Source organism: Ambystoma mexicanum, chromosome 3q (genome assembly GCF_040938575.1).
Source record: "Ambystoma mexicanum isolate Mex_15411 chromosome 3q, UKY_AmexF1_1, whole genome shotgun sequence".
NCBI classification, from domain to species: domain Eukaryota; kingdom Metazoa; phylum Chordata; class Amphibia; order Caudata; family Ambystomatidae; genus Ambystoma; species Ambystoma mexicanum.
Window position 1 is genome coordinate 1,130,571,505 of NC_090926.1, and position 15,182 is coordinate 1,130,586,686.

Below are 15,182 nucleotides of genomic sequence, written 5' to 3' on the forward strand. Positions count from 1 at the left end.
GGGGTTTCCTGACAGACTACTGGCTCCAAAAGGTCAATATGGCTGGCTTGGAAAGGGAGGGAGTGTTGGGCTTCTTGTTCTATGCCTTCAAGACAAATCCAGATGCATGCCTATTGAGCTTATACTCACCTGAATGTGAGGGGAGTGCCATCCCCCCAGTGCCACTTCCCCTCAGTATCGATATCTGTCAAACTGATCCAGTACCCCTTAGAACCTGTGTGTTGGATCAAGAAATTCTAGGAGAAGAACAGATGGCAAAATATTAGCATCCAGTGGGAGAAGGTCATTATTCTCATATACAAATAAAACATGTACTGGCACAGTGCACTGTGCTGCTATATGGGTTTCCAATCTCCCCACCTCACACACTGCCACAAATTCCTTCTTTGACACAGGCACTTTGATATAGTAGTTTGAAGGGGAAGCCCCCAGCATGCATTTGGAAAATAAGAGAAGAAATTGCTACTGCCAAAGCATTCCCTCCATGGCTTAATGGCCAGAAAAATCGTTAAGGAGGTTTGGAAAGTCTTACACTAATACTTTGGACAAGACTGGAGGCCTCCATTACATCATAAATGGCACAGGGCCTCATCGCGAATTTGGCGGTATCTCGACTGAGACACCGGCCAACTTTATTTGCATTACCACCCATCCATCCGGTGGTATTCCCGCCAGATCACAGGTTGAGCATTTAACGTAATTCAATGGAGAATTTTCGGTGCAATTAACGCTGGCGGTATTACTGTGCGGCAATTGCACCGAAATTCAGCATTTTTCTGGCAGGCTTACCCCCAGCTCTGAGCTGGGGTGAACATGCCATACTCATGTTTGGGCGGACCCTTAAATGCAGTGGTAATAGCGTTACCGTCACATTTAATGGCTAGCGCCCAACTCGTGATGAGGCCCACAATGTGATAGTCAAATCAGATGTGATTTCAAAGACCATTTTCATTGTCCGTTTTGGATAAGCTGCACAAACAATGGAATCTTTAAGAACTTTCTGTCCATTTTGTGGGGGAGAATGAAGCCATCAAATGCCCCCCCCCGAATGCCCTTGCAAACCTGCAATACGTACATTTGTGAATGATCAACTCACCTCGACAACCAATATGCCTTACCGCTTTACTCTGCAATCTGTTTTACCGCTACCCAGCATATGCTCACAGTAGATATAAGTGCATTGTGTTTTTGAATATTATAGAAAGTTATTTTTAATTTCTTGCAATGGCAAGGACCAACCCCTGTCTGCTTAATATCTCCTGCCATCCAGCCCACTTTCATAGGTTCCTCCTTAATGTTACGGGGACAGTGTCGGGCCAGATGACCCTTTTCTCCACAGAAGAAACAGGTTATAGTTGTACTAGTAGAGACGCTACTCCTATCTGGTTTCTCAGCGGTCTTCTCCTGGAGAAAGGGAAACTTCCTTTCCAGTATCCTTTCATCCTCTTTAGGAGTACATTTGGAAAGTTTATCAGATTTGGTCATTAGGTCATTAAGGGGGCAAAGGGCACTAACCTTATCTCCCTCTTATTCTCCCCCTCTCTATGTAGATTTCTTAGCTGTTTGGCCGCCGCAGCATAGGCTAGCGCTGTATTGACAGCGATGATCAAGCTCGGTTTACTGTGTTGAAGTACATCCCGGTGTAAAAAAGTTGGGAGCCTGTTAAGTAACTGCTCTAAGGCTAATGCCCCTATAACCTTTTTTCCCAACCATTGGGAGAGGGTATTCTGTATGAGGGCTCCTAGTTCTAATGGTGCTTCATTGGGGCCCATCCGAATCTCCCAAAATGTGCTTCCCTTCAGTTTAGCCAACCCGATGTAGTAACCCCTGTTTAATCTTGGCAAGCGAGGTAGTACCTTAGTGATTTAGGGTCAGATAGGATGCTTGTATCCCTCCCTTTAAGAGGAGATCAAAGTAACAACTGTTTCATTCATCGGTCCAAGGAAACTGTTTGGCCAGTGTTTCAAAGTTAAGAAGAACATTCCCAAGACCTTCTCCCTCCCAGTAGGACTGGAGTGCACCATGTGGAACTTTTGGCTGAAGTTGAGTGGTGACTAGCCTATGCTACCCTTCCTGGAAGCATTGGTCTGCCTGAATTTGATATTCTATCAGGTGCTGCAATAATGCCTCCATTTGATATTGATAGGACAGGTCACCCATTGGGTGAAGGAGAATTAAAGGGAGTAGGTAGTGGGTTTGCCACCCCTCCTTTTTATTTATGTTTCAGTGGGTTCCCCCAACTTATATAGCAGTTGGGCAAGATCCCATTCAATTCTTAGGCGACAAGGAATGAAGAGACGGACCAAGTGGTACCATAGTGGTTACTATTGACGTTCATGAAAAGAAAACCAAACCTATCTATTCCTAGGATTCCCCTACCTAAACGAAAGAACCTCAGCTGCTTGTCAGGAAGTATGTTTGAGTCGAAAGAAAAAGGCACTGTACCGGTCACAAAGGCTCCTACTCTATTCCTTATTCCTGTAACTACAAGAAAACGCCATAAAGTCCAGCTACTGTTCGTAACCCAGGAGAATGACTACATTCACCTGGATACAAAGCGTCCAAAAGCCTCTCAGGTTGTTCAAAGCAAAGGTTCTATAAAGGTTCTGGGTTCTCTGTAACCCAACAGAAATCACATAAAGTTCTCATAGGGCTAGGTAAATGATTCCCTTCTCCTAGCTGGTTACCAAATGTCTTTCACAGTTTTTCATAAGATTTGTAGCTCCATTATGGAGGTTTTCACAATCTCTGGGTTCAGCACATCTTTTGATCCACCCCCACTGGGACGATGATGCTGTCCCTGGAGTCTCTCTTGACTTTCCAGCACCACACTTTCTTTGGAAATGGCTAGGGACTGTATCACAAAATGTTTTACTGTTTCTCTATGTCTTTAGGGCTAAACAGTCAAGGATTCTCGATTCACATGGCTTTTCAAGTGACATAAAGGTTACGACTATGGTTTTTCTTCTTACCTTGAGGCAGGCAAAGTTAAGGTCACACACTGACGAGACAGGACTCTTGGCAAGATCTGGTGTTGACCAATCAACAATGTGTAACAGACTGATGACAGAAATGAATTGGGGTTTGGCTCGATGGATTAGCCCTAGATGGTTCTGTTGGTGTGCTCTGGAGGACCTCTATGACTACCCTCCTGAGAACTATGCTCTTGTCGATGATCCTCCCGAAGACGGATTTACGTATTTTGGTTTCTTCAGATTGTACTCGAGAAGGCAACCCATTGAATACGTTTTAAGAGGCGTCTGGTTTCTGGAGCCGTACTGGCAGTGTCATGAACCATCGGACGCGTCCTTTTGGACTTCCTGGTCCCTGACACGTAGGGGCTTCCACTCAGCAGTTCTCCCAACATGGCCGTCGAACACGGAATGCTGTTTACCAGCTTCTGCGTCGGACGCAGCACGTTCTATAAAGAAGCCACGCACCCGCGGCCCCGCACGTCTCAACGCTACCGCTTGCAGTAGCTAGACGTGCGCTATCGTAGTTCGCTCTCGCCAACTTCTTTGATTCCTGGTTCTTGGGCCCTAATTTTCCTTCTCATTCATCTCCTTCCTCTTTGTTACCTCTTGCATCCTGGATCTCTGTGTACCCGTCTCCCAAGTACACGCTTCATCGGTTCCCAGGACTTCCCAGACATTCTGAACGTTCCAGGAGTCGGATTGCCGAATGCACGCTGGAACCCGAGGACGTACGCACAAGGTTATACAAGACCCGAAATGTGCACAAGAAGACTCCATCAAAGAACTTCAATAAACAACACAGACAGGTGAGAAGGGGGGAAACCTGTGACAGGCAGAAAATAATCCCAGTGGCCAAGGTGTGGGTTAGCTTGGTTAATTTACTTTCCTAATCTTTGTGTCTATTCATATAACAATTATTTACACCCTCCAGATGTTATTAATGTCCTCTGAGGCTATTTTAAGTTTCACTTGGACTTCTCCCAGACATTTAATATTTCCTGGTGTCGGGAGTCGTCACCAGTTCGGCCTGGGTTTTCGTAATGGTCAATTGCCTTTTGACACTTTTATAAGGGCTCGCTTCTTGTGCCCTGTACACAGCTGGCTGTCAGGAAGCGGACCAGGGGCTCGAGCCTCCTTCCCTGTACAGATCATCTAGCCGCCACCTCTATGGATACTGTGATTTTTTTCCACTCAGGAGATTTGTGGTGCTTGCACAGCCAATCTCCGGAGGGAAAGAAAATTACAAAAAGATGGATCTAGTCCCTTTTCCATTTCTATGGCAGCAGCCAGAGCGGGAGGTGCGGCAGACTCAAGCTCCAGTTCCGCAGGTAAGTATGGAGGGAGGGAGGCCGTGAGGGAGAGGTTTGAGGGATTTGGGGGTGGGATGGTGCTATTATTTGCTATTCATGATTAAATAAGTTAGTGATCTTTTGTCATCTGTCCAGATCAGAAACTAGAGTGTCTGCAGTTGAACTGAGAGTAAATCAAGGAGATATGGCACACACACTCCAAGATGCAGCGTATATGTGGGTGTCGGTAGACAGACCCCTAATAGCTGACGGAAAAACTTAATTTGGAATGGTATTGTATATGCTATTGTTTATTTATAAAGAGCAAGACAAGCAAGTGTTTCAAAGTGCTCACGGAGGGTGGGAACAGGGGAAAAAACAACAGTCGCTCAGAGCCCTTGAAATTCTGACACGATAATAGTCTGCACAGGCAGAGTAAGTGTGTAAAATACATTTTACAGTTTGAGATACAGCAAATAGGTGACGGCGATTCAGCAGTTTTACCAGCGCAATTAACGGGTGAAGACAAGGGAGAACAGACAGACGATCTTCAGTTAAGTTACGTACGGATCGTGCAAGTGCACAACGGTCACAGGGATGGGGAGGTCCAAGTGCACTCGGTCAGTGTAGACTGGGGTAAGTGCAGAGAAAGCCACTCTCTCGGGTTCAATCTCAAGTGCAGTAAGGGTTGGTGTAGGGCCCTGAGGCGTGCCAGGGACCTGTGAGACTCTGAGGTACACAAGGCGGCCAGTCGGCGAGTTGTAAAGAAGAGGAGGGGGAGAAGGAAAGAGCAGAGATAGCAGGGTGGAGGGAGAGAGAAGGAAGAGGAGAAGAGGAAGGTCATGAGGAGTTTACGGAACTTAAGAAGATCAGGCTCAAGACGTAGGGTGGCAGGAAGGCTATTCCAAAGGGAGGCACCTGCTGAGGATAGGAATCTCCCTCCAAATCTCTGCTTGGAGAACCGGCTCACATGCAGAAGGTTGTAGTTAGATGAGCGGAGGGCTCGTGAGGGACAGTATTTAGGTAGGCAGCGTTGCAGGTAGGTAGCTCCCAGGCCTCCAAAAGCCTTGTGGATAATGCAGGGGTCTTGGACCTGATCCTTGCAGCCACTGGAAGCCAGAGAAGGGATTACAGTGCCGGAGAGATGCAGTCCCTGGGCTTGAGGCCAAGGATAAGTCTTGCGGTTCTGTTCTGGAAGAGTTGCAGTAGGCGCAGGTCAGAAGGGAGGTTGAGGAAGAGGCTGTTGCAATAGTCTGGCCTAGAGAGAACCAGGGCTCTGGAGACAGTGAGATGCTGGGGGAAAGTGAGAAAAGGTAGAGTACCTCTGAGGAGGTGTAGCTGATAGACTTTTTGGAGATGTCCGAAATGTGAGAGGAGAAGGACAGAGTGTAGTAAAATATTATCCCAAGGTTTCTTGCCTCGTAAGTGGGTGCAGGCGTAGGGCCAAGGGAGGCCAGCCAGAGTGAAAGTGTGAAAGCGGGTGAAGGGGTCCCAATGCAAACGATTTCAGTCTTACTGGCGTGAAGGCGGAGGTCAGTTGTAGCACACCAGGACTGAATAGCGGACAGTAAGATATGAGCAAGGTGGAGGAGGTGGTTGAGGGTAGCCTGAAAGTAAGATGGTTGTCATCCGCGTAACATTGGAAGTTAGAGGTGAAAGTGGCAATCACACGTGCCAGGGCTATATAGACGTTGAAGAACCAGGGGGATAGATTAGATCCCTGCGTAACGCCACAGGTTCAGAGAGCTATAGTCGAGAGAAAGGCTCTGAGTTTCACCTGGGATCGGCGATCAGGAGACGTGTGATCCGGATGTTGTGGTTAACCGTGTCAAAAGTAGAGGAGAGGTCAAGAAGAATGAGGACAGATGTCGTGATAAGCTGCTAGGCGCTTGCAGTAACCTGCATTTGCACTAACCCACTGAGCTATCTTGTGTGTATTAGAGCCTATTCGAAGCGTGGAGGAAAATGCTGACATCAACCAGGACTCGCGAACTGGGTGAGCCTGCATGCTTGCAAGGGGTTAATTGCGAAGGCCTTTTCTGAAGACATAAAACATCTAGCATTTGCAAGAGGCTCTATGCAGCCCTTGGGGGCCAGGCACAGCTTTGCTCGTCTTCGCTCTGCGAGTCAGGTGCACTGATAAGGCAAGAATGTCTGATCTTTTCAAAACACAGTGCCCGAAGCCTGGGAGCCAAGACTGGCTGTTTCCAGTCTTGTAACTTTCCAAGCAAAAAACATGTTTACTGCCGGGAAGGGAGAGCCTAGAAGCTTCTCGAAGAGCTGACACGTCATGGTGATTGACGTGCAGCTCCTAATAAGAGAACTATACTTGGACCAGGGAAGGGGGACTCATCCTGGGCTGTTGGAAAGACGCGCGTATCAAGAAGAACAGTGCCTGGACGACCAGCTGTGCACTATCAGGGCCGAGACTCCTACCATCACATCCCCGCTCTGGTTGAGGACTGTGGGGGCTTGGCCAGTCCTCCCCGCCTCTTCTGAGGAGTGCCGGGCACCTGTAGCGGCGAGGGTCCTGGGTGTGATCAGATCGTACCTTCATCTACATTTCATTAGGAACGTAAGACCAAATAATTGCATATTCATCTGTGAATGATAATTGACATTATATAGCTTGCACTTTCTATTTCCACATTATTATAAATTGCTGCTTAGTTTTCATTAGCCACTGTAGATAATAAATGCAAGCATCATATATTCTGTGTGATTGGCTTTTTTTCCAGACTGAGATCATCGTGCGTCTTAAACCTTATTTGTGTGGGAAGGTAATTAGGAGTGATTTACTTTGCACAAAGGGCTGGATCCCAGGGAGGTGCGGGTACTGCTTATCACTACATTTGGCGCTGTGAGCAGGGTTTACGAGCACGATGCCATTCTGGAAAAAACATGCAAAAGATGAATGCAATGGGGAAGATAGTGCACTGTGTCACATTCCAGGATGGCCGGCATCAAATGCTTGGTCGGGTGTGGCAGATATTTTGCATCGGTACTCGGCACCGAGGGCATGGGACATGCTTGAAGATGATGTTTCCCCGGCGGTAATTAGTAAGTGCTTGGAGAGTTTACCGCTTGAGAGATGCAGAAGGGAGCTAAAGGCAGCAGGAAACATAGGCTGGTTATTCCTGCAGGCGCTCAGAAAGGTGCATGAGAATGAATTTCTTAAAGATGCGCAGATTCGCAAATTAACAGATGAGATTTCCCTGCTCCAAGAGCAACAAATTATTATGAGAGAGACCCTTGAATCGTCCGTTAAACGGGCTGATCAGATGGAGGACAGGTGTGCCTCTTTAGCTGTGCGTGTAGCCACGCACAAGCGCAGACAACTGCGGGGCAATCCGTCAAAGATAAGGATTTGCGCGCTAATTAGGAAAGATAACTGGGACCCAAATTTATGGTCGGGTGAAGTCAGTGATAGTGAAACTGAGCAAGCATATGACTGGAATGAGTCTGTTGAAATTAGACTTGCTGAATTAAATTGTTCTGATGAAGAGGAGCTGGAATGTGCTCCAAAGAAATGTGTTTATCCAGCGCGGCCGTTAATCACTAACAAGTCAAAAGGCCAAGCTGGCGGTGCAAATATTCAGAATACAAGGATTGTCCGCGATTATACACAGACAGAGCTTTTAGAGATTGCTAAGTTATTTAGACAGAAGCCAGGTGAAGCACTTCTGAGATGGTTCCTTCGCCTCTGGGACACGGGTGCCGATAGTATCTTCTTAACCCCAGAGGAACTGTTAAAGATGGGTTCACTCACTACTAATGTGATGTTGGGACAGATAGTGCGCGGTGCGCTCGGACAGCAAGGTTCTCATTCCTTGTTAAATTGGCTTCAGACTGCCTTAATGACTCTGTATGGGAGTCCAATGGATATGGAAGAGAGTTGGGGCGGTTGGCAATCACTAACTGAAGCAACAGATCAGCTTAGAGAGATGGGTTTGCAGTGAGCACTGTACAGTGCAAATTTTGCAGGGCCTGACATGGAGTTGTTTACAGCTGGCATGCGCGCACGTTTGTTAAGAAATGCACCGAGTCACATGAAGGGCGCATTGCTTTCATTGCTGGGTCCAGCGCAGGGCAAAGCCATTGGTGAAGTGGCACTTCTGTTAGGGCAATTAGAAGGGCTGTATGTGCATAAAGCAGCGCGCCTAGTGGCTGCAAACAATGATTCAGAGAAAAAGCGTGGTAAAAATGTAACATCTAAAGAGAAAGCTGATACTGTCGAGATCACACGCAGACAAATGTGGGTGGACCTGCTAAAAGCAGGAATTCCAAGGGAAGAGATAGATGGTAAACCCACATCTGTGCTGCTTGAGAAATGGAAAAAATTAAAAAGACAGGGATTGGAAAAAACTAAGCCCTCTGCACCCTCTGAAGAGGAGGTGTTGAAGCCCAAAGTGCGAGCAAAAGGTTACCCTGATTTGGCAAAGGACAGGTGGGAGGTCCCAGATCCCATTTTTGATTGAAGGGCTGGCTCTGTCTTTGAGGTACGGTTAATAAAGAGAACTAGTCCCAGAGACAGACGCCCTTTTGTGCCACTTACCTTGTACTTGGATGAGAAAGTAAAACATGTTTTGGCTCTACTAGACACAGGAGCTGAGGTAACCATTCTGAATGGCAATCCCAGTAAATTATCTGGTCCCAGAGTTTTGGTCAATGGTTATGGGGGAGCAGAAACTGTTGCAAAAGCCTTTAATGTAAAAATGTCAATTGGCGAGGGATTGCCTTTCACAGCAAATGTTTTGATTGCAAATATACCGGTGTACATCCTTGGCATGGATGTATTGTTGGGCAAAAGTGTGACTACAGATTTAGGCAAATTTGTTTTTGGCAATTGAAAAATCCATGTGAGAGTTATTAACCCTGTTGTGGTTGGGCATGCCAAATGGTCCCCCTTGCATTTACCTCCTCCTGCTGACCCAGTGTGCGTGAAACAGTACCGGTTGCCAGGAGGACATAAAGAGATTGGTGAAACTATTGAGTCATTGGTGAAAGCTGGCATAATGAGGCCGGCAGTCAGTCCATTCAACTCGCCGATCTGGCCTGTCCACCGTCCGGATGGGACATGGCGTCTGACAATTGATTACCGCATTTTGAACAAGAAGGTGCCGCCCTTAGCTGCGGCGGTGCCAGACATCATCACCCTGATTGAAAACCTTACGAGAGAAGTGGGTGAATGGCATGTGGTCCTTGACCTGGCAAATGCATTAAACTCCATTGATATTGACACTGAATCACAAGACCAATTTGCTATCACTTGGGGAGACAGACAATTTACCTTTACTAAATTGCCCCAGGGGTATGTGCATAGTCCCACTCTGTGTCATGGATTAATTGCCAGAGACTTAAAGATGGTGCAATTGGATAATGTATTTATTGCTCATTACATTGATGACATCATGCTGACCAGTGTTGAGAAAGAACATGTAGAAAACGCTGCTGAAAAGTTGATCACACACATGCAAAATCGGGGGTGGGCCATAAATCCCAAAAAGGTACAGGGGCCTGCTCAAGAGGTGAAATTTCTAGGTGCAATCTGGTCTGGGTCAGTTAAGAAAATTCCTGACCCGGTAATTGATATGGTTCAGCAGATGGCTCCACCAGCAGATAAAAAAGAGGCACAAAGATTCATTGGGTTAATGGGGTTTTGGAGAAATCACATACCTCATTTAAGCCTGATACTGAAACCCATTTACAAAGTCACCAGAAAGAAACATGACTTTACATGGGGCCTAGAGCAACAGACTTCCTTCCAACAGGCTAAAGACGCATTGCAAAATTACATCACGCTGGGGCCCCTGACAAAAACTGATCCTTTTGAATTGGAGATTCTTGTCTACAATGACGTGGCTGTGTGGAGCTTGTGGCAAAAGCAAGGACAGAAAAGAGTGCCACAGGGGTTCTGGTCAAGGAAACTCACAGATCCTATGACAAGATACACTCCGCTTGAGAAACAAGTTGCTGCAGTGTACTGGGCTCTAGTTGAAACTGAAACAATCACAGGCGAGCAACCAGTGACAATTTGCACAGAAATTCCAATCATGGGCTGGGTGCATGACACTGCTGCAAATGGGAAAAGTGGCAGAGCACAAGACGCCACTCATGTCAAATGGAAATGGTATTTACAGCAAAGTGCGAAAGCTGGCCGCACAGGGGTTTCCAGACTGCAAGAACAAATGCTGGAGGCGGTAGATCTGGAAGCGATGCCTGAACCAAACACCCCTGTGGCGTTGCCAGAATCTCCCTTCAAAGTCACACCCGCCTATGATACATTGACAGAAGAAGAACAAAAGTCTGCATGGTTCACGGACGGCACCGCAAAGTATGATAAAGGGCAAAGACACTGGCAAGCTGTCGCATTCCAGCCCCACCGAGAAACACTGCTAATGAGAGAAGGTGTGGGAGGATCAAGTCAGTATGCTGAACTGCAGGCAGTGGTCTCCGTGATTGAACAGGTGAAGGAAACAGAGACTGCATACATATACACAGACAGTTGGGCCACATATCAAGGCCTGACACATTGGGCACCGGCATGGAGAAGAGATGGTTGGCAGATCAAGAACACACCGATCTGGGGAGGGCCAGACATCTGGGAAGAGATGTGGTGCAAAGGTGAGAGGTGCAAAATCTGCATTGGGCATGTCGATGCACACATGCCCCCTGACACCTCACTGGCTGCCCTGTTCAACAATGAAGTGGACCAAATGGCAAAGATTCGCCCAGTGACAACACCGCAAGAAGCTGAGGTGTTGCAAGGGATGGCGGATTGGGTACACCAAACCTCAGGGCATCTAGGGCAAACAGGAACTTATCAATGGGCAAAAAAGAGACAATTGCCCATTACCATGGATCAAGCCATACAAGCTGCCTCCCAATGTTCTGTGTGCAGTGAAGTGAAGCACTACCCTCTGGAGAGGAAGCCTCAAGGCCTTTTGAGAAGAGGTGAAAAAGCTGCTAGCGTATGGCAAGTTGACTACATTGGCCCTTTACCGCCCGAGAATGGAAAGCATTATGTGTTGACCATGGTAGACACATACTCTGGACTGCTGTTAGCTTATCCAGTCGCCCATGCAGATCAACGGGCTACCTTGCAAGGCATGGAATACCTCATCAGACACTATGGCATCCCGGATGAAATCCAATCAGACCAAGGCAGCCATTTTGCTGGACACAATGTGCAAGACTGGGCACTAGAGCAAGGCATAAAATGGACACTGCACATCAGCCAATACCCAGAATCCTTTGCTCTGGTGGAACGTAGCAATGGGCTGCTCAAGCAACAAATAAAGAAGCTGACTAAGACTCACACTCTCCTTTGTGAGACTGACAAGTGCGAAAGTGGAATCTACAAAGACTCTTGTTGTGTGGAAAACCGACAAAGAAGCTAAGCTGCCTGTGCAAGCGACTGCAGGCAGCATTGGACTTGATCTATCTACCTGTGAAGATGATGTTATACCGGCGGGGCAAACCAAATCCATCTCGCTGGGTATTGGCATCAAATTGCCGGCTGGCACTTATGGACGCATTGCTGCACGATCCAGCCTGGCAAAACAAGGCATTGACATATTGGGAGGTGTGATTGATCCTGATTATAGAGGGACTGTTTCGGTACTTTTACATAATGCTGGTGCATCTGCAGTACCATTAACCAAATATGACCGAATTGCCCAATTGATTTGTGAACGAGCAGTTGTCCCCCTAGTAGTAGAAAGCAAGCAATCCCCAGACACTACATTGAGGGGGGAAGGAGGCTTCGGTAGCACGGGAAAAAAGGTGTGGGTGCACCATCCTAACAAAAAGCCTGAGGCTGGGGAAGTGTTAAGTCAAGGTGTTGGAAGTACTTATGTTGTACTTTTGCATAATTCTGATGTGCCTGTTTATATTCCCGCTACTAGGCTCACACCACGAACGTAGAGCAGTATGAAGGGGATGGGACTTGCCTTGCTGTGGGTGCTCCTGGCCTGCCAAACCAACGCTTTCGCTGTAAAGAGTGGGTTATTGCAAGACACTACATGGACTCTGAGAATCGCATGCACTACACGTGATGCTCCAGTCCTGCGTGATAACTACAACCGCACCGTAACCTGTGAGAAAAGCGTTACAAATGAGTATCCACATGAAACTGCAAGAGTTCTAGATTGGCACATTGTCGGACACCTTTTATCACTAACTCATATGACTGGCGCTTATGAAATCTTAGGTCCAAAGGTTTCAGTGAATGGATCAAATCATTTGTTTGATGTTTCATGTTTCTTTTGCCCCAAGAACTGCAATGGGTGTACTCGCCAAGATTTTCTGGACTATAACTTGACCAAATGCCTTTCATACAATTGTACGTTGAAACAGCCTCTACCAGATGGTAGTATGGTGTTTGTATCAAAAACCAATATTGTATATGGTAGGCATCCCACTTGGAGGATGGTGTTTTTCAAATCACACAAAGTAGAAACTGTGAACATGCTAGATTTTCCAGTAGTAAGACAACATTTAAATTGCAGACATGTGATGCACGCTTCCATCATTTCAGAGGTACACTTAGACATAGACTTATCACGGGGCAATGTCTCCTTAGTACTACCAAGCTGCTATAAATGGAGTCGATTTCTATGGCCCATCACCAAATTGCGCGTAGCTAGGGGTTTAGATTCATTGATTGCGGGTGCAGCGGGAGTGGGAACGGGGGCTTTAAATGCTTTTGACATAGAAACTGTGCGCAACAAGTTAGCCACTATGGGTTCTGATGCCAGCGGCGCTATAAAACTTCTGGCCCAGTGGGGCCCATTGATAAGTCCTACCCTGCGCAACACTGCTACAAGTATTGGCAACCATTGGAAGTGGCAGAATTTCAGCTATGAAGACATTTTCTCTGCCATAGGACAGGTCAACAAAACTGCTAAAGACACACGATGCATTTTATGGCAAACTTTGCTAAATCAGCAGGTGTTGGCTTTCCGCTCCGAATGGGGGCGACTATCTTCAACCCACTGGCACACAGAGCTACAGTTACCAGCAAACATATGGATTAAGCCGCTTGCTTTTGATTGCATGAATAACACCTGCCATGCGTTAATGCAAGTTAGTAGGACTGCTTATGCTCTAGAAATATGGTGCCCTTTTATAGTATTGCCTATGAAAATCAATGGTTCCTGGTGAGTTCCGCAAATACGAGGGGAATGGTTAGACAGCCAAAACTACACCATCCACAGTCACACCTGCATGCCCTGGGATCAGGGGTGGGTGTGTCCCCTAACTGGGAGGGTTCCGGACCCATGCATATATCCCGTAGCAGGGGAGTGCACCTGGATGCAATACCACATAAATGGGACTGACATCTTCCAGATAGATCAGCATAAAGCTTGCGTAGTTACTAATCATTCCTTGCTTATTAACAATTATAAGCTATTAGGGAATCCTCAAGTCTTTTGCGTAGATCAAGTTGTGACTATCTTAGACATTGTTACTCATACCCTATATTCTTTAACCCAGTGGTCTCACACTACTCTGCATGCTGAGCTCACGCATTTGCTTAACTGGACTCTATCCTATGGAGTGATTACTGCCCGGCTTCAAGCTATTAGACAGTTTGCCCAAACTGCTTGGAAAGATTTCCAGACGCTAGCTACCTCAGTTATTTCTGCAGAGTACAAGCTGATAATAGACAGAAACCAATTAATCAAAACTGCTGACCATCTGCAATCAGTTACTACTCACCACTGGTGGGATATATTCACTGGGTGGTCCCCCTCCTCCACTACGCTGCTTAATATAATACTGCACCCATTGCTGTGGTTGCTGATTTCCCTAATATTCATACTTATCGTCTTCATTGGGCTCTTGCGCAGAATGTCTTTCCTTTATACTAGAATGACTGCGCTAGAGAAACGCTTAATTGGCCTAAAGCACACTGTGCATGCTTCCAGATCATGGAACTGAGTTAGCATTTTCAGGCCTCACTTCGAAAGGGGTGGAATGTCGTGATAAGCTGCTAGGCGCTTGCAGTAACCTGCATTTGCACTAACCCACTGAGCTATCTTGTGTGTATTAGAGCCTATTCGAAGCGTGGAGGAAAATGCTGACATCAACCCGGACTCTCGTACTGGGTGAGCCTGCATGCTTGCAAGGGGTTAATTGCGAAGGCCTTTTCTGAAGACATAAAACATCTAGCATTTGCAAGAGGCTCTATGCAGCCCTTGGGAGCCAGGCACAGCTTTGCTCGTCTTCGCTCTGCGAGTCAGGTGCACTGATAAGGCAAGAATGTCTGATCTTTTCAAAACACAGTGCCCGAAGCCTGGGAGCCAAGACTGGCTGTTTCCAGTCTTGTAACTTTCCAAGCAAAAAACATGTTTACTGCCGGGAAGGGAGAGCCTAGAAGCTTCTCGAAGAGCTGACACATCATGATGATTGACGTGCAGCTCCTAATAAGAGAACTATACTTGGACCAGGGAAGGGGGGACTCATCCTGGGCTGTTGGAAAGACGCGCGTATCAAGAAGAACAGTGCCTGGACGACCAGCTGTGCACTATCAGGGCCGAGACTCCTAACATCACATCCCCGCTCTGGTGTAGGACTGTGGGGGCTTGGCCAGTCCTCCCCTCCTCTTCTGAGGAGTGCCGGGCACCTGTAGCGGCGAGGGTCCTGGGTGTGATCAGATCGTACCTTCATCTACATTTCATTAGGAGCGTAAGACCAAATAATTGCATATTCATCTGTGATTGATAATTGGCATTATATAGCTTGCACTTTCTATTTCCACATTATTATAAATTGCTGCTTAGTTTTCATTAGCCACTGTAGATAATAAATGCAAGCATCATATATTCTGTGTGATTGTCTTTTTTTCCAGACTGAGATCATTGTGCGTCTTAAACCTTATTTGTGTGGGAAGGTAATTAGGAGTGATTTACTT

General features: G+C 46.8%; 1 protein-coding gene across 3 annotated transcripts in view; it reads right to left on the bottom strand.

Annotated features, from left to right (window-relative positions):
* Positions 1–15,182, bottom strand: part of LOC138447675 (CD209 antigen-like protein C) — a 262,417-nt gene that overhangs the window by 18,170 nt on the left and 229,065 nt on the right. For all 3 annotated transcript variants that reach the window (XM_069603932.1, XM_069603933.1, XM_069603931.1), the window contains one exon: positions 130–236. In XM_069603932.1, coding sequence (XP_069460033.1) covers positions 130–236 — 107 coding nt within the window. The remainder of the gene's footprint in view (positions 1–129; positions 237–15,182) is intronic.